At 45.9% G+C, this 21,225-nt stretch overlaps 1 protein-coding gene and 1 long non-coding RNA gene across 10 annotated transcripts in view; one reads left to right on the forward strand and one right to left on the reverse strand.

Annotated features, from left to right (window-relative positions):
• Positions 1-17,488, forward strand: part of LOC138516880 (uncharacterized) — a 192,882-nt gene extending 175,394 nt beyond the window's left edge. Inside the window, exon 4 of the mRNA XM_069632329.1 lies at positions 15,083-17,488. Coding sequence (XP_069488430.1) covers positions 15,083-15,289 — 207 coding nt within the window. The 3' untranslated portion in view covers positions 15,290-17,488. The remainder of the gene's footprint in view (positions 1-15,082) is intronic.
• LOC138516882 (uncharacterized) overlaps positions 1-21,225 on the reverse strand; it is a 215,808-nt gene that overhangs the window by 67,604 nt on the left and 126,979 nt on the right. For 3 of the 9 annotated variants that reach the window (XR_011282327.1, XR_011282321.1, XR_011282319.1), the window contains exon 4: positions 17,589-18,207. The exons of 2 other annotated variants lie outside the window; for them this stretch is intronic. This is a non-coding gene — a long non-coding RNA (uncharacterized lncRNA). Of the gene's footprint in view, positions 1-17,588; positions 18,208-20,839; positions 20,947-21,225 lie in introns of those variants that run through there. 4 more of the 9 variants (XR_011282323.1, XR_011282320.1, XR_011282324.1 and 1 more) reach the window with 2 other exon arrangements.

The following is a 21,225-nucleotide window of genomic DNA, read 5'->3' on the forward strand; positions in this document are numbered from 1 at the left end:
ATTCCCCCAATAAAGTTTGAAACCCCAAAATTCTTCCCTATCCTAACTGGCACTCACCAAGTGCCCTCCTCCTCTTTCCAAGGACCCCCACACACCTCAATTGCTTTCTTCCTCCCTTGCCCTCTCCTAGCTATTACCCCCTATCACTGTTTGGTTTGTGTGATGCATTTCTTCTCCGAGGTGGACTTGATTGAAATGCGAGTGTTGAATTTCAGGGGTTTTGCTGCATGAAATCTGATCATTTTAGCACTCTCTTAACAAATCGTTTTTCACTGAATTTCAAGGGTTTCACCATAACTTAGTTTCATCAGTGCCCGCAAGCCATGGCCTTCTGCCATGACCAGTGTGCATGTTGTACCAATAACTTTCTTTTGGGCCCAGTAGCCATGGCCTTCAGCCATGAATCTGTAAGGTCGTGGGGGTGTTCATACCAAAGTTTGATAGCATCCTTTTTCCTCCTCCAAATAGTGTTTTGATTTCTTTCATTTGCGGCTTCACCCGATAATACAGCGGGAATCACAGGCATCGAGCAAAATAAAAATGGTGATCTTTCATTTCTGAAAAGTCTCTCAGCCTCTCTGCTGCAAAGCACCAAGACCAACGTAAAGGTTTTATGGAGCAGTGGGCACCCCGTTCTCTGGCGAATATTTCAGAAACTACTGGATGGATGTACCCCAAACCAGTTAGGGAAATTACATCACTGCTTTGTGCTCAAATTGGTTTTATTAGGTCCAAATCTACCAAGCGGGTTTTACGCTGTGGTTGTTCAAAAACAGCACTATTCTCTATCGGAAAATGAATTGGAGTAGGCTGAAAAACTGTGTTTTTATGTTTTCTTAAAAGCTTTTTCATTTATTAACTAATTGTTCCCAAAATGTCGAGCTTGGGGGGCCATTGATGACCTTCCTGGTTGGGAAATTGTATCCAAATCTATCCAGCAAGTCAAAAGTTACTAGCGTCACTCAGCCTGTCTACTGCAAAGCACCAAAGCCAATATAAAGGTTTTAAGGAGCAGGTTGCACCCCCTTCAATGTTGAATATTTTAAAAACTACTGGATGGATTTACCCCAAACCAGTGAAGGGAATTACATCAACATTTTGTGCCCAACTGGTCCGAATCTGCCCACCGGCTTCCCCGCTACGGCTGTTCCAAATGCTGCACTTTTTCTTTTTGGGAAAACGAATGGTTTGAAAACTGTGGTGTATTGGTTTCTTTATTCATTGTATATCATATTTTTCCCAGAATTTGCAGTTTGGGGGAGGGGGGACACTTGACAAACGTTTTGTTTTGAAAATGCCATCCTAATCCACTCAGCAAGTCAAAAGTTATCAGCAATAGAATTTTGGGAAAAAATTTCTGCTTTTTCATTTCTGAAAAGCTTCTCAGCCTCTTTGCTGCTAATTTATTTTGGGAGAAGGGGGCGCCCCCTTACCGGTTGAATATTTTTAAAACTCCAGTACAGATTTACCCCAAACCTGGCCTGGAAATCGAGTCAACGCTTCATACCCAAGTTGTTTCTCATTTGGCCGATTCCATCCAGGATTTTTTGTGCTTTGGCTTGACAAAATTTGGATTTTTTCTCGATGGGAAAATGAATGACAGTAGGCTGAAAACATTGTTTTTTTGCTTTTTTAATAACTTCTTAACAAAACTTTCCCGAAATGTCCAGTCTAAAGGGGCCCGTGACTAACTCTCTGTTTGTTTAAATTATCAGCCAAATCAGTCCTGCAAGTCAGAAGTTATTAGCAATAGAATTTTCCATTTTCCTACGGATCAAGTCACTCACCTTAACTATAGGGTGGCGGTCGACGCCCTATAATATATATATATATATATATATTAACCTACCCATGCCCGCGGGATTCCCCCGGTATTCCCCTGATAACGCTTGAAAATCCAAAACTCTTCCCGCCCTACTCCTCTTTCCATGGACCTCCACATCCCTCAATTGCTTTCTTCCTCCCTTGCCCTCTCCTATATATATATATTATATGAATAAGTAATTTGAGCCAAGTCACACATGCCACAGTACCACCCAGTAACTGTGGCTCTGAACTGAAAGTTTACTTCCAGTTCAGAACCACATGAACAAGGCATTGCGAGTATAAAATTAGCTTAAGTGCAAGCCTTTTGGTCCAAAAAACTGAGTTTGTTTTACAGGGCAGTGCTATGCTATACATAGCTTTATCAACCCAGATAGATAAACAGTTCTCAAAGCTGCACACAGACTTATTCTTATTTCACATTTCAGATGCAAGGGTTTTGTTCAATCCTTTTTTAACCCACCATAACTTTGCTGGTGTTTGATATATATACTCAAAAACTAATTAAAATGAGAAAATCACAGAGAAGGCACTTTTTTCATTTGTGTTAGTTTTCTAAATGTGTAGGTCACATTTCTCAAAAGTGACATGCACATTTCTTGGTCGCAGTGCAGAAGCATAAAAGAGGCGCTGACCAACCACCTTGTTCCCAACACTAATATATGACAGAATCCCATCACCAACTTGGTATAAACCACTACTCTTCACACTTAAAGAAAAACGCATGACAGGGTCGAAAAATGAACCTGCCACGCTTTGTGTTTGCTTGTTAGGAACAGGTGCAGAGAAATGTCCCTCATCTCTTCTCATTTCAAGTTCTTCCCATTTGTGAATTTGGAATGCACACTGAAATGCGCAGAAACCCCCATTCTGTGTGCAAAGGGGGTGGGAACTGGCATCTGTGATGCTCATGTTCCGATGCCCCTTAAGAATAGGGTGCGCTCTTTTTTTTTTGCACAAGTAATGAGATGCGCTTGTGCACTTGTGTTTGTAATTTGAATGTGCTTTAAAGGTTTGAAATCTGTACATCGTTTTGCTACCATAATCCAATAAGTGAGGTTTAATAACACTTTTTGAGATGATTTGAAATTTTACTTGATTGGTTGAACAAAATACTGTATGAAAATATTTGCCTTTTCCCAAGGTGATCGAGATGATTCAAAGCCTGATTTGCGTCAACAATATTTTCAATATCACAAAGCAAAATATCTTTTATTTATTTGATATGTGCTATATATGTTGTTTCTGTTTTTCTTTTCTATCAGTCCATGGATAATCCATAGGACTAAGGTTGGTTCTCATCACACTGTTACTGCATTTCATAACACGTTGCGTTTCCGTTTTAGACACACTGGTTTAAAAGTATTTATTGCATTGAAATAATGACCACAAACATGTGCATATGACATCTGTTCATATTCAGCTGTAGGTGTATGCAAACAGGTGTTGCTCATGCCTACTCTGACTTGGCATAATTACACAGCGGTCTGCAGAATTCTCAGTTTAAACAGAAGACAAGTGCTGAATGTGCATGCACATGCAGTAAGCCACTGTGTGCGTGTGCATGCACATGCAGGAAGCCACTGTGTGCGTGTGCATGCACATGCAGTAAGCCACTGTGTGCGTGTGCATGCAGTAAGCCGCAGTAAGCCACTGTGTGAGTGTGCATGCACATGCAGTGAGCCACTGTGTACGTGTGCATGCACATGCAGTAAGCCATTGTGTGCGTGAAATGGCATTTTAACTAATACAGATTAGACTATGGGAATGGGTGCGGGAGATAACAACGGGCTGATTGCGACCGGCCCGTTGTTAGCTCCCTGGTTCCCTCGCGGGACCCGCTATGGACATCTGGTAAAACCAGACGTCCACATCGGGTCCCGCAAGGGAACCTCGTAATCTTGCGGAATGGGTTTAATGGGTCCGCCACCATTAGCGGCACCCGTTAACCCATTCCACAAAGGTTATAATGAGGCCCTATATGTAAATTCTTATAAAAGAGTGCAAAGGTTGTTAGTCCGAAACAAATACCTTCAAATATGTGTCACACCGAACTTTAATCCCATCTAAAGGCTCACTAAAATGTCCAAATGTCTTGTTTAACTGTAAAATTAATTATTTAACTCCCTATTTTAAAATCAATGGGCCGTAATGCAAGTTTGACAGTGTGGGAAAAATGTGGCGGTAATTCTCTTATCCAGCACCACTATTTTACGGTAACGGAATTACCACTGCTTATCCTGCACCGCCAACTTATAAATGTTGCCGGATTTACCACTGGCGCTATTACCGTCTGGTAATTCCACAGATTTCTAGAGGAAAGTGGCAGTTTCACCTCCATCCTGTTGCTGGAGGTAGACCCTCCACTATACCTCTAAAAATCGGCGGATTTACCATGCAGTAAAAAATTACTCCAAAAATGGGGAATTTCACCACCGTACCGCCACCTGTAATCCTGTGGTAAACCGACAGGACCAAGTAGTGGCAACGGTAAACAATTTGAATATATGGCCAATATTCTTGTAGGAAAGCCGCACGCCACCTGCTCATTTATAATCTCCAATTGATACAAGTTCTATTGTAATGTAGATATCTCTTGGCCACAGTGACATGGTCTTTCCTGTGAAGACCATCAACGATGCATACCGCATTGTTTTGCACAGCCTGTCGGCGAGTAAGACGTGTTTCGAGATGCCAAGCAATAAACTAGAACAATAGTCCAATTTGGTGCCTATAGTAGCCTGTGCTAGCCACAATTTGTCCCTACCCCACCGCCTCGCTCTGTGGTAATGGAACTCAGATGTATCTCTTCAGGCTGCTGATGTAGGAAATGGCTGGTGAACTTCATCCCTGAATTAGGCTTCCAGTTTTGTATGTGGCACTCGGGGCTGACAATGTGCTTACTGTTGGGCAGTCCTATATCTGGTGGTCACTCTGTGACTATCTGTTCTCAACTTTACGAGTATAGGGCTTTTGGGATGTGAATGATGGATTCCTGGCAGAAAGTCTTCTGGTTCAGGCCCTGGTCCTTTTCCCTGTGGGTGTACAGAGAGTCACTATTCTCTGACTCTCTTAATAGGATAGTGTCGAAGATTGTAAATAGACGCTGCCCCTATTCCCCATCTTTTAGGGTTTCCCCCTCTGCTGCCCCTCATAGCCAGCCCAGCTGTCTTAAACCCTTCATTAACACCCTGAGAGAGGGCACAGTCCAATCAGGAGGCTCAGAAGGCGGGCTGTACTGCATGGTACAAGCCCACATTCCGAACAGCAGCCTGTGCAGTCAGCGCCCCCTTTCTCTCCCTTCCCTGCTCACCCTTCGTCACTTAGCACCCGTGTAGTTTCCTACATGGGTGCTAGTGGTGTCTTTATTTTTTTCATAGAACCTTTGTTGCGCGGCTCGGAGCTGCACAGTGCTGCTGTCAGAAAAGTCTGTTTTCCATGTTGATGACGGACTACGCTCACAGTAGCACTAGCTCAGCCGAAAACAAAGGTATGTTTCTTTTTTTTAAGGGAACTACAGGGTTGCTATTGGAGATATTAACCATATCGGGCTTCGCTCAGGCCCTTAACTTGAGCAGCGGGTCGCTACCAACAGGGTCAACCCGCTGCCTCGGTTAATATCGCCTGACTATATTTGTAACCCTGTGGATGCGACCCCTTTGGTTAGCGCTCTGTTACTTTTCAACTATGTTTGAGCTTTATAAATATCATATATACATGCATGTGAGGATCCCATGTCATATGATGGGGACTAACCATGGATGACCAATGGATCCTCCTCATACCCTCCCTGTGCCCCTCACCCACTGGCCTCCCATGTTACAACAGTAATTTGGGGTGAAGGCGGATATATTGCAAGAGAAGTTTTTCCTTCTGGCTAAACTTGGAAAATCGCAGTAGTTCTTCCACTATGTAGACAAGGATGATCAAATATAGCTGTAATAGGGACCAGAATTTGGAAAAATATTGCAAGAGGGGTCCCTCTCTGTAGTGAATCTTTAAAATTAAAGTAGTTGTTCAGCCCAATAGGGAAACCTCACAAATTGCAGGAGTAATTACAATCTATGGCAAATCATTACAATTACAGGAATGGCTGTGTCTTCTGTAATTCTGCTTTATGGCAAAGACTGAAATACTGCGAGAGATGTTCTGCCCTAAATTATGCTCTGGCATAACCCTCCAACATTGAGTTCCTTCTTGCACTCAGTAGTGTAGACTGCTGTAAAAGTAAAAGTATTCGTTTTTGATGAAACCATACAAATTGCTGGAGACGTTCGCCTCTTTAATGAAGCTAACATGAAAGCAGTAATTCTACTCTGTGTGGAAGTCTTACAAATTGCAGGAGTAGTTACAATCTGTGGCAAAGCCTTACAATTACAGGAATAGGCATGCCCTATGGCAAAGCCTAACAAATTGCATTAGTATGACCCCTTTGAGACAAAGCCTAAAACATGGCAGTAGTTGCTCAAGTGCCATCGCTGCAATAAGAAACTGGTTGTTCATCCCTGGTACAACCCTTCGTGATAAGTATTTGGAGCTGGGCATTTCCCAGGAAGTATTCCCTGTTTAAATAGCTGTTAAAAGCACGTCATTTAAAACAATGATTTTGGTAATAAACCCACAGTTAACAATGCTGCAAAATGATCATTCCGCAAACATGCCTTGTTGCGCATACCGTGTCATGCTAGGCTCACTCAATTATCGCAGGGATAGTCTGGTGACGCATACAGTGGGAGGGTGAAGCTTCTGTGCCATGGAATGTGATATTGGAGTAATGACGGGACTCACCACTGGCATTATAGGAGGTTCCAGGTAAATGGTATGAGATGCTGGTGGTAATGTCCCCTATGAAACGAGTGCTTGCTCCCCTCCTGCTGTTGATGGCAGAGGTCTTGTCACCAAACACGTATTGACCATTTGCAGTGATGAGATGTCCAAACTGCACCCAACGTTCAATAGGTGCAAGAGGGCAGTTGGCAATATTTGGCGGTTGCTTGTCCTTTGTGAAGTAATTGCTTTAGGGTTAAGAAGAGAAGCAACACAATCACACACATTGGTATTTGAAATTATTGTTTTGGGGAGTAGGAGGGCAAAAACCAAATCACACATATTGATACAAGAATTCTATCCCCATAAGGGTCTGTCACACAACTTTGAAATGTAGACCCTTGATACCAAAGCACAGACCAATACCATGGAGAGAATGACACAACAACAATGCCCATACACTAAGTTCTTAAGACGCATCATCACACTGTGTTTGTGCAATTCATCAGCACGTTGACGCCTTATCGCCTCCACTACTAGTTGTGCACAATATAACGTGGGGCCCTGAACCTCCTAGCCAATGACAAGCCACATCTCACAATGCAAGTTCAATGTGTGGAATTGTGGGCCAATGTGTGTGATGAGCTTCTCCTTTCCTGGTCAAAAAATAAATTGTTTCAGTGCGTGTGATGATTTCTCCTCTTCTACACCAGAAAACTATCCTGGATCAGTGTGTGCGCTTTCTCCTTTTCTAAGCGAAAAACAAATCATGAGCCAATGTGTGTGATGCTTTCTCCTCTTCTGTGCAAATAAAGTATGTGTCAAAGTTTGTTTTGTGTTTTTCTTTTCTCTCCTACATCACAAGAATCACACATCTATGTGTGTGATTGGTTTACATTCTCGTTCGCCAAGAAAATTAGACGTCAGCTTGTTTGATTTGCTTGCTCTTTTTCTGCTACGCCCAGAGAATTATGGATCGATGATTGTGAATGTGATGATTTGTTCTTTTCTACACCATGAAACAATCAAGTGTCACTGTGTGTGATTTGGTTTCCCCTCTCCTGCGTGTGATGATCATTCCTCTCCTACACCCCACAACAAACACCTGACAAAGTGTGTGATTTGCTTTCTCCTCAACTGCGTAAAAAATAAGTCGCACATCAAGGTGGTAATTTCTCCTCTTCTGCGCCCATAAATAAATATATGTGTGCGATTTATTTTCTCCTCTCCAGCACACAAATAAATGTGCCAATCTCACCATGTCAATATCTGTAACATTGTTTCTTCTTTGATCTGCAAACAAAAACAAGCATAAAACGATGTATACCTCCTTTCCTGCACTCCCGAAAGGTCACCCATCAATGTGTGGAATGTGTCCTCTACTGTGCACAAAAACATTGTGTAATGTGTAATGCACCATTGTAATTCTGTTTGCCCTCTATTGTAAGCATGTTCCCTTTCCTACACTTATCCAAGCTAAACTAAATTAATCTGCTTCCCTGCCAACTACCTGTCTGGGAGTGAACTGTACGTTGAGGCGTCTACCTTGTGCAGATGTGACGCAGAGCTCACTCGAACCTCAGTTCCTCAAGCCTTAAGAATGTTAAGGAAATTTAAACCAGCCAGATGCCTCGACAATTTACGAGATTTGTGCTTTTGCTTTTTCTGACGACATACATGCACAGTGCCAGCATACTCTGAGCAGCAACTCAATGTCTACTCTTGTGAGGTGAAGTGGGCAATGGGGGCAGGATTCACCCTGAACAGTTCAGTCTAGGGCATGATCATGGAGACTGGTTGTTTAAGTAAGAGACATCAGGACGGATTCAGGTCACTCCTCTTTTTTGAATTGCGCAAGGTTGAGCGTGAGTCCAATGTTTGAGTATGAGGCTCCACAGCCTGAGGGCGTAGGTCGAGAATGTCTGTTTCTGCATCTTGGGTTTCCACATTGACAGCCACCCAGGAGAGGTGGCTGTCAATGTGGAAACCCAGGGCCCTGGCATGTGGGTGTCTTGTGTGTTATTGAGGATGAGGAGGATTGCATTCAGTTGTGCACTCTTTAGGCAAAGATTAAGTTGTTAGACCATACCGGTGCAAGAACATCTTCCCGGTTGTAAAACACAATAATAGCATTAAACCCCAAAATGGTGAGTCTTGCAGACAACTATTTGTACATCATTGCTGGCTGGTCTCAAGAAAGGATGGTTCCTTGCAGGGTCTCTGTGAAATATACAGTGTAGGTTTGTCGCTGATGTATGGGATATAATCACAATACGCAGCAGTAGTCTTCTGATGAGTGCAGTACAACAGTCAAGTGCATTTGGGGATTGATCACATTTCTAAATATCTAAATGGTATTTTCTGATTATCTAAATGGTATTTTGTAAGAGGTTAGCAGGTTGTTTACATGGTGTTGGTTGGTTTGATATGTTTATTTACACGGGGGCAATGTTTAAGTTACTTACCTGTAACTATTATTTTCCAGCATGGGTCTGGCATGGATTCACATGCTCATGAATATTCCCCGTCGTCAGGCTGGGAATCCTTGGTAAAAGAAAAAACAGTTTCACTTTCACTCTAAAACTGTATTTCTCCTCTAAACCAATCACTGTTCTCTGGGTCATAGTGCCCCCATCCAATGATAGTCCTCACCCTAAGGCCCACCTCTGCAGCCATCTTCAGATTTGGTAAGCACGTAAAGTGGCAGTATGACCAAGAGCCGCATAGGGGCACGAGGGAGGGTTCGCATGTGAATCCATGCCAAACCCAAGCTGGAGAACAGGCATGGATTCACATGCTCATGAATAACAAATACACAGCAGTACACATTACACAACCACGGGAGGTGGCAAGGCTCAACAGAAGTAATGAACACTTACCCCTGGAACAGACTCACTTCAAGCGAATAGGTTGCGTAGCACTGGCTGGCCAACTCTGGACTCCTCCCTGGAATTCCTGTCAGCATAGTAGAACTTCATGAAGGTATGCGTGGACCTCCATGTGGCAGCCCTGCAGATGTCAAGCAGGGGCACACCAGAAAGCAAAGCCGTCGTCGCAGCGATCACTCTGGTTGAATGGGCTTTCGGACGGCCCGGCAGTGCATGATGCAGCCAGAGAGCCACCTTGAAATGGAAGCCTTGGACAAGGCCTTCCTTTGGTTCACAGGACCATCGTTCACAAACAATTAAGAAGTCTTCCAAAATATATTTGTGCGTGTTACGCAGAACTTCAAGGCACGAGCATGAGCAAGACCCGCTCCGCCGGCGCCGAAGGTTTCCGGAAGAAAACAGGCAACACTAAGGGCTCGTTAAGGTAGAATTCTGACGGAACCCTCGGCATGAAAGAGGGGTGTGTACGCAGTACCACCTTTGATTCGTGGAAAGTCAGATACGGCTGCTTGCAGGATAGAGCCTGGATCTCACCCACACGTCTGGCAGAGATTATCACCACAAGGAAAGCCGTTTTCCATGAGAGAAACATGAGTGGGGCTTGATGCATAGGTTCAAAAGGTGCCCCCATGAGCCTCATCAGGACCAGTTTGAGTTCCAATGCCGTGGCAGGAGCCTTCACCAGCGGGAAAGATCGAAAAATCCCCTTAAGGTACTCCATGATGAGTCTGTGGGACCACAGCAAGGATCTTCCCGAGGGATCTGGGATATTGTGAGATGGTTGGCAGGTATACATTTATGGATACGTGAGCCAATCCAGCTTTTGCCAAGGACAGCAAGTATGGAAGAATGTGTGGAGCCTTGACCCTCAGGGGCTAATCTTCTGTGACCCATGTAGCAAAATGCTTTCACTTAGGCAGTAGCACTTTAGAGTCGAAGATGCCCTGGCTTTGGCGAGGACTTCCCTGCAGTCGACTAACAACTTGTAACCTCAAAACTCTAAGGCTGCAGAGCCATGCGCGCAGGCTCAGCGATGCTAGGTCCTGATGAAGGATTGCACCACTCTCTATGGTGAGCAGATCTGAAATTATCGGCAACTTGACTGGAGGCGACGCTGAGTAGGTCTGGATACCAAATCTGCCTTGCAACAACAGGGCGATGAGTATCATCTTCCATGAACACTGTCTGAGTGAGTTGATGACATGTAGCAGGAGAGGAAATAGGGGGAAAAGCGTACAGAAAAAGACCTTCCCATGGGAAGGAGAACCCGTCCCCCAAGCTCCTCGGTTGGTGCAATCTGCTGGAACATTTTAAGTTTGCTGCCATGGCAAAATGATCGATCGGGGCTCTGCCCCACTTGACGAACAGGCGGTCCACCTGAACCTGAGAAAGCTCCTACTCGTGGCAGGAGAACAGTACCCTCCTGATGGAGTCTGCAATGGTGTTCTCGACGCTTGACAGGTGGAGAGGGAAGTGGAACATCCCCTGTCCGATGGCTCAATGCCACAAGTCCTGAGCTTCCTTGGACAGAACCTGGGATCGAGTGTCCCCTTGCTTCCTCATGTAGAACAAGGTGGTGGTGTTGTCCGTAAAGATCCTCACCACTTTGCACTTTAGAGATAGTAGGGAAGACTTGCGGGCCCAGAATACTGCCCTTATCTCCAGGATGTTGATTTGCAGATCCTTCTACTCTGGATGCCACATACCTCTGGCGTGTAAACATCCGGTGTGAGCCCCCCAACCTTCCAGCGAGGTGTCCATGGGGACAGTCTCCTGGTATGGCGGGGTTTGAAATCCCATCCCCTGGGCAAGGTGGGACCGTACCCTCCACCGCTTTAACACCCGCCGGAACTCCTGTCCGATCTAGTCCGCAAAATCCTGGACACCTGTATCCAATGTGCACCCAATAACTCCTGTAGGGGTCACATCCGCAACCTGCAGAGACGGACGAGGTAGATGCAGGATAGCATCATGCCCAGCAATGATTTGATGGGCCGCTCCGTGGCCATCGTTGCTATGACAGTCCTTGCACCTTCTCATGAATGGCTGCTAGGACGACACAAGGCAAGACACTGTTGATTCTGGCGCAGAGGAACAGCGCGTTCTGTGATAGCGTCAAGTAGGACCTTGGATAGTTTATGGAGAATCCCAGCTCTGTCAGAAGTCAGACGGTCTCCTTCGTGTGCTCGTCAGCCAGATCTCGTGAGCCAGATCTTGTGAGCGGGCACACCAGCCAATCGTCCAGTTATGGGTATACGTCTATGCCCTGCAGATGCAGATGGGCGAGGCGTTTTGTAAACATCCTTCGGTCCGATTTCAAGCCAAAGGGCAGGTCCAGGGATTGGTAATGCTGGCCTTGCACCATGAACCGTAGTAACTTTTGATGTTTCCTGCGGATGGGGGCATGGAAATACGAGTCCTCCAGGCCCAACGATGTCAAAAAATCCCCTTCCTCCAGTTGGCCGAGCACGTGCTGCAATGTGACAATCCTGAATTTTTGGGACTTAAGGTACCCCCTGTCTTCTTTCTTACCAGAATGTATCTGGAATAGACTCTGGAGCCCCAGAGTCGTTGGGGAACAAGCTCTATTGCCCCTTTCCATAACATGGCTTGCACTTCTTCCAGGAGCTGAGGGATGTGGAGCTCCTGACGAGAAACCGATGGAATATGTGGGCACCTATGTTGGAACTCCAAGGTGTGTCCCTGGGCGAGAGCGTCCAGCACCCATCTGTTGGTGGTGATCTTCCTCCACTCGCTGACGAACCTCGCCAGCCAGCCTCTCACCAGTGTGCACGAGTAGAGGCCTGATGTCTTGGCCGGTTCAGGATTGTTTGGGTGTTGGTGCCCATCCCTGCATCGATGGCGATGCTGCCCTCCGCAACCGTAGGCCTGGGAACAACCTCTGTAGGCTTCCTGTGTGGAGGATCGGGGAGGTTGTCTGTATGACCTGCAGAATCCCTTGGGCAATCTGCCCGATTCACTCTTTGAAGAGAGAAAAGAAGACGAGCGATGCTCTTGAAGGGTGCCAAGGGAACGTGCCATCTCTGTATCTGTCTTAATGGCCTGAAGGGATTAGTTGACCGCCTTCCTGAACAGATTTTCTCTGTCGAAGGGCATGTCCAGCACCTTTGCCTGAACGTCCTGATGAAAGTTTGTGGTCTTCAACAATCCTGCCGACAGCCACCTCTCCTTCCTGAAAGAGGGCGAGAGCTTCCTTTTTCTTGTTATTGGGGAAGAACACCAGGATCGGACCCAGTTTGTACTAAAGCTCCCGGTCGTATCAGGCCAAGATAGCCAGAGCATTGGCCGACTTGATCGTGAATGCCGCCATGCAAATCACAATTTCCCCCATGGCGTCCATCTTCTTCCCCTCGCTGTCCGGGGGAACTTATGATGATGAAGCCGGGTTAGCCGAACATTTACTTGCGGCAGCCAAGACTACCGAGTCTGGCGACGGTTGTGACCTCAAGCACCTATATTTCTTCTCCAAACTTTCTCGCTTGGTTGGAGCCATGCATGGGTTCTTCGTTAGGGCGGGGCTTTCCTTCCAAATGCCCCCCCAGAAAGGGAACTGCCATGATCGTTTTCCTCTTGGACTCTTGCCACTGATACAAGATGCCCTCCTCCGTGGTCCCCTCAGGCACCAGCTGGAACAGCTTGGAGGGCCTGGAGATTATCGAGTGGAATGATCAAACCTCGCCCGGTGGAGAGACTCTATGAGGGGCATCCAGGTGCGGTAATTCATGGTCCACCGGGTCGAAGTCCTCATCTTCATCGGTTCCCGTAGCCTTGTCTGTACCAGTTTCTGTGTGTGTCTCTGTATCCGCTGGTGAAGTCGGGGCTCGACGTGGTGGAGGAGGCTGACGGGGATGCATCGGATGACGCTTTCCCTTCTTACGCGGAGGCTGGTCAGAGGCCTGCGGCATACAGGTGTCAGTGCTGGGGGCTCCCTCTGCTGGATCTCCATCACCAGGGTGTGGAGAGTCGACGGGATGTCATGGATATGTCCCTTGGTTGAGAAGGGAAAAATAGATTTCTAGGCATGTGCCGCTGTCGTCGCCCTCGTGGACCGTATGGACAGACACTTGGTCATCATTCGTGGATGAGATGTCCATTGGTTGAATGCTAACCTTGGAGGGCTGTTTGGGACCTCCACGCCCCCCCTTTTTCCTCCCTCAGGGTGTTGACCCATGACCTGGGTCGGTGCCTTTCCCCCCCAGGGGTGCCTTCAGCCTTTGCTGTTGCCTCGGCGGCCGTGTCGTGCCTTGGAGGCAGGGATACCCTGTGGGCTGTAAGAGCCACCCTCATTGGATCAGCACCTACTGCCACTGTGCTCCTCACAGCCTGTGTCGACGGAGTGTTCGACAAGGATTTTGGCTGTGCCGGTTGATGCTGCTTGGACTGAGCGGCTTTCTTCTCTTCTCCTGGCCTCGGCTTATCTAATTTCTCCTGTAACTTGGCCGGGGTGGATGACTTTCTCTTTGAGGAGGAGCTTTATGGCAGGCTGGCTACGGAGGTGGAAGATGATAGCGATCCCGGCCTATCCAAGCGGAGACCCCCATCTGCAGTGAACCAGGTGGAATCGGACTTGCGGTTCTTAGCCTTATCTTGGATCTCTGCGGATGGGGTGACCTCAAAGGACTTGGATCTCTTCCCAGAGGGAGACCGATCTTCGAACCGGCCGATGCTGGGTGAGGCATGACCCTGCTCAGAGCACGGGGCAGGTGCCTTGATCCAAATGAGCCATGACGCCAGCCTGCCATGTCTGTCTTTCGTTGTCTTCTTCGAGAAGCCCAGGCATATCTCGCACTCCAATTCCTTGTGGTCCAGGTGCAGGCAGTAAAGACATTATAGATGTTTGCCCTCTATGAAGACGTTCTGTAGCCCACATTTGATGCAGGGCCTGAAGAGGGCCCTTCCCTCCCTTTTTTCCTCCGTCATAGTCAGACGGCGCAAAGTAGTCCCAAAAAGGCCTTCCAGAAACTTTGACAAATCTTTGCCCTTGAGGGGTGCAAAACTTCATTGACAACGGGTGCCTGTTGCCGTACGATGAGGAAAGAGCACAAGAGCTCTGGTGGAAACCAAAATTGAAACTTTCCGCAAAAGAACTTGGAAAAAACCTACAAATAGCTTGGAGAGCAACTCGAGGACTCCCAACACTGAAGCGTGCAGCAAAAATCTGAAGATGACTGCTAGAAGCGGGGTCCAGGAAGAGTACTATCATTGGATGGGGCCGTATGACCCTGAAGACAGTGATTGGTTTAGAGGAGAAACACAGTTTTAGAGTGAAGGTGAAAAACCTTTTTTCTTTTACTGAGGATTCCCAGCCTGAATATTCATGAGCATGTGTGTCCATGCCAAACCCCATGCTGGAGAATGACTAGCTTCATCAGTTCCGTCTACATTTTCATCCTTTCTCATTTGCAGAGATATCTCTTTTAGTTTGAGGACATAATATGTATGCTATAAAAACTGATGTCTTCTAACTATCTTATAGATTATTTGAAATACTGTTTCTGTATCCTCATGTGATTTTTAAACAAGCAGTTTACGTGACTTTTGATTTCCCTTTCGAATTAACTGAAGGCTTTTTCTCTTTGCAGACAAAAGTGTCGATGTCGCAGCAATTCGAGATTCCCCCAGGCAAATGTATCATGAGAAGCTGTGTTGTCAAGAAAGCTCTAATGGATGTGCCATATTGTGCCAAGATCATTACCGTATTTGGCTATCAAACCACCATTTCTGGAATTTGGAAAGGGGTTTCCTATTATAACGTACGGGTCGTACAAGAGGATTGTAATCCACAGTAACACATTCACTGTTTTCTCCTAGGCCTTCGGATTTTCTGTGTTCAAATCTGAACAGAAAACAGTAGATAAAACTATTTGAATGCGCTGAATGATTTGCTTAAATAGAAAATTGAAGCATAGGTGAAAAAAATGACTGTGCCTGCTTTTGCCTCCTATCAATCTCCTATCATTCCCCTTTACTGCATCTGTATTTTAATTCATGGAATGTGTCTTTGGTAGAGTAGAGTAGCCACACATGATTGTGCTGAGCTCTATGTGGATCCGGGTGAGGCATAACTGAGCGCCATTTAGGAACCACCCTCTTGGGAATACAGAGATGAGAAAGAAGGAGAACTGAATGGGACTCGCTGTACCTACCTTTAAAGCTAAATATATTACTACTGCTGCTAAAACATGCTATGATCTAATCTCTTTTTTCATTTCTGCAGCATATCATTCTAATACAATTCCTATCATTGATTCTTGGCATTTGGAGAGTTACACATTGAGAAGGTGTATGGGTTCATTTTTAAGCATTGGACTGGCTCTCTGGAATCCACCTGTTCTTTGCAATGTTTCTCTCACATCCTAGAGGTGAACCCCACAGTCCCAGCCGCACAGTCTTGCATAGAGGGAGTCAAAAACCCACTGGTGGAGGTTTTCCAGAGTGTTATCTTTCCTGGCCAAGCATAGAACGATGCCTATTAAAGAATGGGTGCATAGATTCAGAGGTGCCATTTCACTATAGAAATGCCAAGTTGCATTAGTGCCAAACAGCAGCAAGAATAAAATGCTGTGAATGGAAGGCACTGTGGTGAAAAGCGGAGACAGGGGCCCTGAAGTAAGACAAGATGAGGAAGGAAAGTCATGAATACGTGTGTTTTCCCAGCAGGTGCTCATCTGGAGTTAGCTGAGGAACCGGTCAATGACCGGTAGGAATCTAGCACGTCCCGTATAACGTGGCAGTGCTAGATTCTGGGGTGAGAAAGTGCCCCAAATGCTATAACAATCAATTGCAAATTATACCAGAAGGCAGATTGTCTATGGAAAAGGATTCTAGTCCTGATACGAGGCAAAAGACCAAACGCATCTGGGCTATAAAGGGTCCAATCTAAAATGGCAAAAGGAAGCCTGAATCCCCCTTTGATGGGGTGTTCCTCTACGCTACCTGCTCCAGGGATGGTTCAGAAACTCCTGATGCTGGAGTTAACGGTGCATCCGGGGGAGAGGATAGGCTCTGAGATGGGTGGTGGGGTCTGGAGACTTTGAAATAGCAACCCAATATCCCAATTTGGCTGAGCAATCTTCGGTGATGGCAAAATAATAGTGCACAATTGATTGATTAGAAAATAACTGGTGATTTTAATCTGAGGGAGTAAAGGACTGGCCAGCTAAGTTGTAGGGTGAGTAAGGGAGCGGGATGGGTTCAGTTTTGCCTTGCATACGTTGATCACTGCTCATGTCCGGTGCCCAGGGGCTGGATATCCCATCAATGTGGAGGCACAGGAAGGGGTATCCGAGTAATAAGGTACAAACACAAAATCCCATGCAAATCCTACCCGAAGCATGCCCCACCCGACGTTTCAAACGGAGAAGGTAAAGACCCTCAACCAGGCATTGGTCTGCCTGGGTCACTGTGTGAACCTCACTGTGCTCGGGAATCAGGCTGTCTCCAGCATTAATACCGCTCCCTGATTCACCAAAGACTAATAATATCTCAAGTCAACCACTTTGCCCCCTAAATCGACTTGAAATAACTTTTGTATCATTGGCTCTTGTTCCGTCCAGACCTTCTCTGCCATTTTGCACCCCTACTAGAAAACGTTACCTGATGGATCCTCCAATATTTATTTCTGTTAGGCTTTGGAAGTCCTCCACTGCACTTCTGGTCGTTCCGTTCATGCCTGATGTCTTTCTTTTTTGTTTCCTTAAAGGTTGGCCCCTTATTTCACGTGCATACGAACATGAGTACAATGAATACAATGGTGCCAGACACCTTCTGAGGTGGCAACTCAGAGCAGTGCCTGCCAGCAAGCTCATGACCTGCCCAATAGTATACATGTTCCCACCTGCTCCACTTCATTAGTTAAAGTGCTACCTGTGGGAAATGCTCAAGACGGCCACCATTAAGGACTGAGTACAACACGAACACTGTACATTGTTTCGAAACTTAGATTTCACCTGCTGGGATTTCAGAAAAGTGTAATTAAGGGTATGTATAATTCCCAAAGTAAACAAGTTTGATGTTCACATTTATTGTTGGAAAACGCGCATCCATTAGAGGTGGATAGATAACGCAGTTAGTGAAATACAGACCCGCTGATTGGACAAGCCTTTATTATGATCTGAATATCCTGCCAGAGCCGAGTTTTGTAGGCTAGTTCAGATAGTATGCTTAGTATAGCTAGTCATTTTGACAAGGGCAGCCACTTTCCTACAGTTGGGAAAAACAGTCTGATGCGCCTGTTGGTATATCAGGTATAATGAAAACATCACTAAATGTACACTGAAGAGCTATTATTTGCTATTTGTCAGCAACGTGCTGCTACAGTTGAAAGCATGCCAAGGCAACTGGGTGGTCAGAACGCTGCTGGATACTGCAAGAGGCCTAAGAGAGATGACGGCCTGAGTGCTGCAGCAAAGGCGACCTGTAACATGTGTGCTGCAAAGTGTTTTGCCTTATCGTGAGACTGCCGACATAGGGGCAGCTACTCGGGGCCTGCTGAAGCTCCGGGTCCATTTCATTTGAAAAAACTGAAAGGCCCAGTCGCCATCCCCAGGGAGACTGCTTTAAAATGCTCCTTTTGTGAGAATGTTTTCCCATAAAGCACTCGCACATTCTATTTAAACAGTATTTCACAAAAAGTCCTCAAATGGCTTTCACAAAAGTGGCCGACTTTTCTTGGCTGGAGGAGCCTGTGTTCCATCCCCGTCAAAGCCTGAAACAAAAAGAATACACTAATGGTGGGTGTCCCACATGAGGCTTTCCACAAATGCAGCTCCTGTACGTTTACAGATCAACGTTCACCAAACATTGTCGCAGTAAAAGCAGTTCAAATAAATGTGCAATTGCGTTTAGATCATAAGTGTCTTATTTGCTCAGTATGGGGGCTGGAATTTCAGCTGGCAGTGTGGCAGTGCTGCACTTTGTTAACCCCACACTGAGTGCCCACCCGAAATCTCTCATGTGGCTGATGTTCTAACCAGGCATAAGGCAAAGGGGTCCCACTGAGTACAGCAGTGAATGCAGGCAAGCGGCAACAGGCTTCACCCATGCATTAACCTTCTCGATCCACAGTGGTTGCAACAAAGCCATATGCTGAATTGCTAAGGAAACTTCAAGGGGAGATTGTCTCAAGTGGTTGCTGCCTGCACCCCCAAATATACCCATTGCTGTACGCACCCTGGAAGTGGTCCACTTTAGCGCCTGCCCTGCGAAGTGTGTAGCCATCTTATGGTTTCAGACCGCATGTGTTCACAAATAATTGATGTGTTCCCTTGCAATAAGCAATAGGATTTACAAAATACAACCTTACTACCTTACTTTAAGACTTTTCAAACGCTGGCTTTGTCTTTGCAAAACCAGTGCACAGCAAAGGAGCTATTTTAGTAAACGTCAAACCAGTTGACACACAAGGTTCATAAGGTTGCTATGTTCTACATCCTTTAAATTCTACCATTTAAATTTCATTCAGTGTAGGATATTCACAGATATTGTGGAATATAGTTAGGGGTAGCAGCATGGGACCTTTGAGGATTCATGGGATATAGTGACCAACACGCCCTAGTGTGAGAAAGACCGAACTTTAACTGGGCAGACAACATGTGCACATAAGGACCAAACTGTAATCTCCAGGCGAGATAGCTTGGCCGGTAGTTGTGATTTCCGGGATGGTTGGAAACTAGGCCCATTTTGCCACTTAGCGTGATACCGATCTATAAAAGTGTGACCCTGCGGCACGTGCAGTTTGTTATGGGGACGTGTGAAGTAGTGCCTGACTGTGGGCCTCAGAGATTATGACATCTACTGGATCCATAGAGGAGAAAAGACATGGCAACCGGCATGCAGCAAGGGCAGAGTCCTTTGTCATAATAGGGACAGACCATAAAAAGACAAGAAACAGGAGCACATTATCTTAATGTAACTATGGAATGTCTAGAGTTATCTGCCCTGCAGACTCTAGCGCCGGAGGTTGGCCTTCAAGGCCCAGAATCGTGCCCTGTGTGCCTGCACTCAGAAGTCAGCCCGTCTTCACACCCATGTATCATCAAAGGCCATGCATGGCTTTGGAGCTCCAATCACATGCCCCCGGGTGAAAGAAGGTGCCCTCAGAGCATGGAGCCTCTGGAGGTGAACTTTGGAGGACATCACCCAGAGTGATAAGCACTACAATCTCATAGCACACCAACTGATGTAGCGACTGTGAATGATAGCTAGGCTTTGCCAATCTCGGTCTGGTCTACTAATGAGGTAGTGTTTGACAAAGACAATGAAGTTTAAGTGTCCTTGTTAGTGGACCGAAGCCAGGGCCTGGACCTCTGGAGATGGGAATTCTGGTGTTTCTTGACTGTGGTAATCAGCACGTGCGGGAGCATTTAAAAGACCTAGATGCAGCCTCTGGAAGCGGATTGGATATCTAAAGTGGATAGTGGGGACGAGAGAAGATTCTATTCATGATGAAATAAGCCTGACAAGGCTTGTTCGTAGTCAAAAAGCAAAGAAACCAAACGAGACCCTTTCTCATGATACAGGAAAAGATTAATGATTATTTTGCCATTTTTATTTGAATTAAAATAATTAAAGTGTAATCTGTGCACTGTTGCTTGGTGTTTGAGAAATTGCAATAAAAGCTCATGCGGCATCACACTCTTGTCCAGACCAAGGTTCTTGTGTGAAGGAGGTTAATATTCGGGTGTGTTGTCACAGGTTTCCTCTTCTATTTGTATTTATTGTGTTTATATAGCGCTTTAATACAAATGATTTACATTTTAACAGAATGCATATAACATTATAACAGTAGAAGCAATTTACAATCATGAATCAAACCAACTAAACAGTAAGTAGAGCAATTAAACTGTGAGGGAAGAGGGAAGGGTGAGGAAGGGAAGGAGGAGGGAACAGAAGGGGTATAAGGGTGAGAATGAGGGAGGGTAAGGGGAAGGTAGAGGATCGTAGGGAAGATTCGAGGGAAGGAGAGAGAATGAGAGGAGGGGAAGGTTTCATGGCAGGGAATGGAGAAGGAGAGATTTCAGGGAAGAAGGAAAAGGTAGGTATAGAGAGGATTGAGAGAGGTAAGGAGTTCCAGTACAGGGGGGCTAGGAGCTGAAAGGAGCGGAAACAGGAGGAGGCACATGGGGATGGCACATGGTAAAGCCCTCTTGAGGGCTTTACCGTATCTGCCCAGGTTACCAAACTTGTACAGGATGGACAAGCAGTTTGCCCCATTAAGAGTCATGTTGTGAAAGTTGTTGTGTATCCTGGTGGGTTTCAGATAATAGTTCCACCCAAGGAATCGGGATAGCTGAAGTGGCCACTCCAGTCGAGTCTAGTATATAAATCTGTTTGCTTACGTTGCACTCAGGGATGTGAAGGGTACCTGGAAGACGGGTCTTTTCTCTTGCCGACATCAACCTTCTAGGGGACTGTCTCCATGTCGTGGTTCAGAAGCAGGAACTGCCTGGAATAGACCAATCCTAAATTCATTGTTGCCGAATACAGGGGCTCTTTATGCACAATCAGCCCTTTAGAGAGTTGAAGGACCACATATATTGCACCTCAGTCTACATCTGTCCCTGTCTGCAGCCCATCAAAAGGAGATCCTGCAAAACCTTTATATTGCTCAGTGATTTTGTGCCTGATATGGCATGGCATTAGTGCCTTACTCTATCCAAGTCACTCACAGCAAGAGAACTGATGGTCCTTCTCCACAAACCTCTGAAGCGATAGATGACACACC

This window comes from Ambystoma mexicanum, chromosome 6q, assembly GCF_040938575.1.
Source record: "Ambystoma mexicanum isolate Mex_15411 chromosome 6q, UKY_AmexF1_1, whole genome shotgun sequence".
NCBI lineage: Eukaryota > Metazoa > Chordata > Amphibia > Caudata > Ambystomatidae > Ambystoma > Ambystoma mexicanum.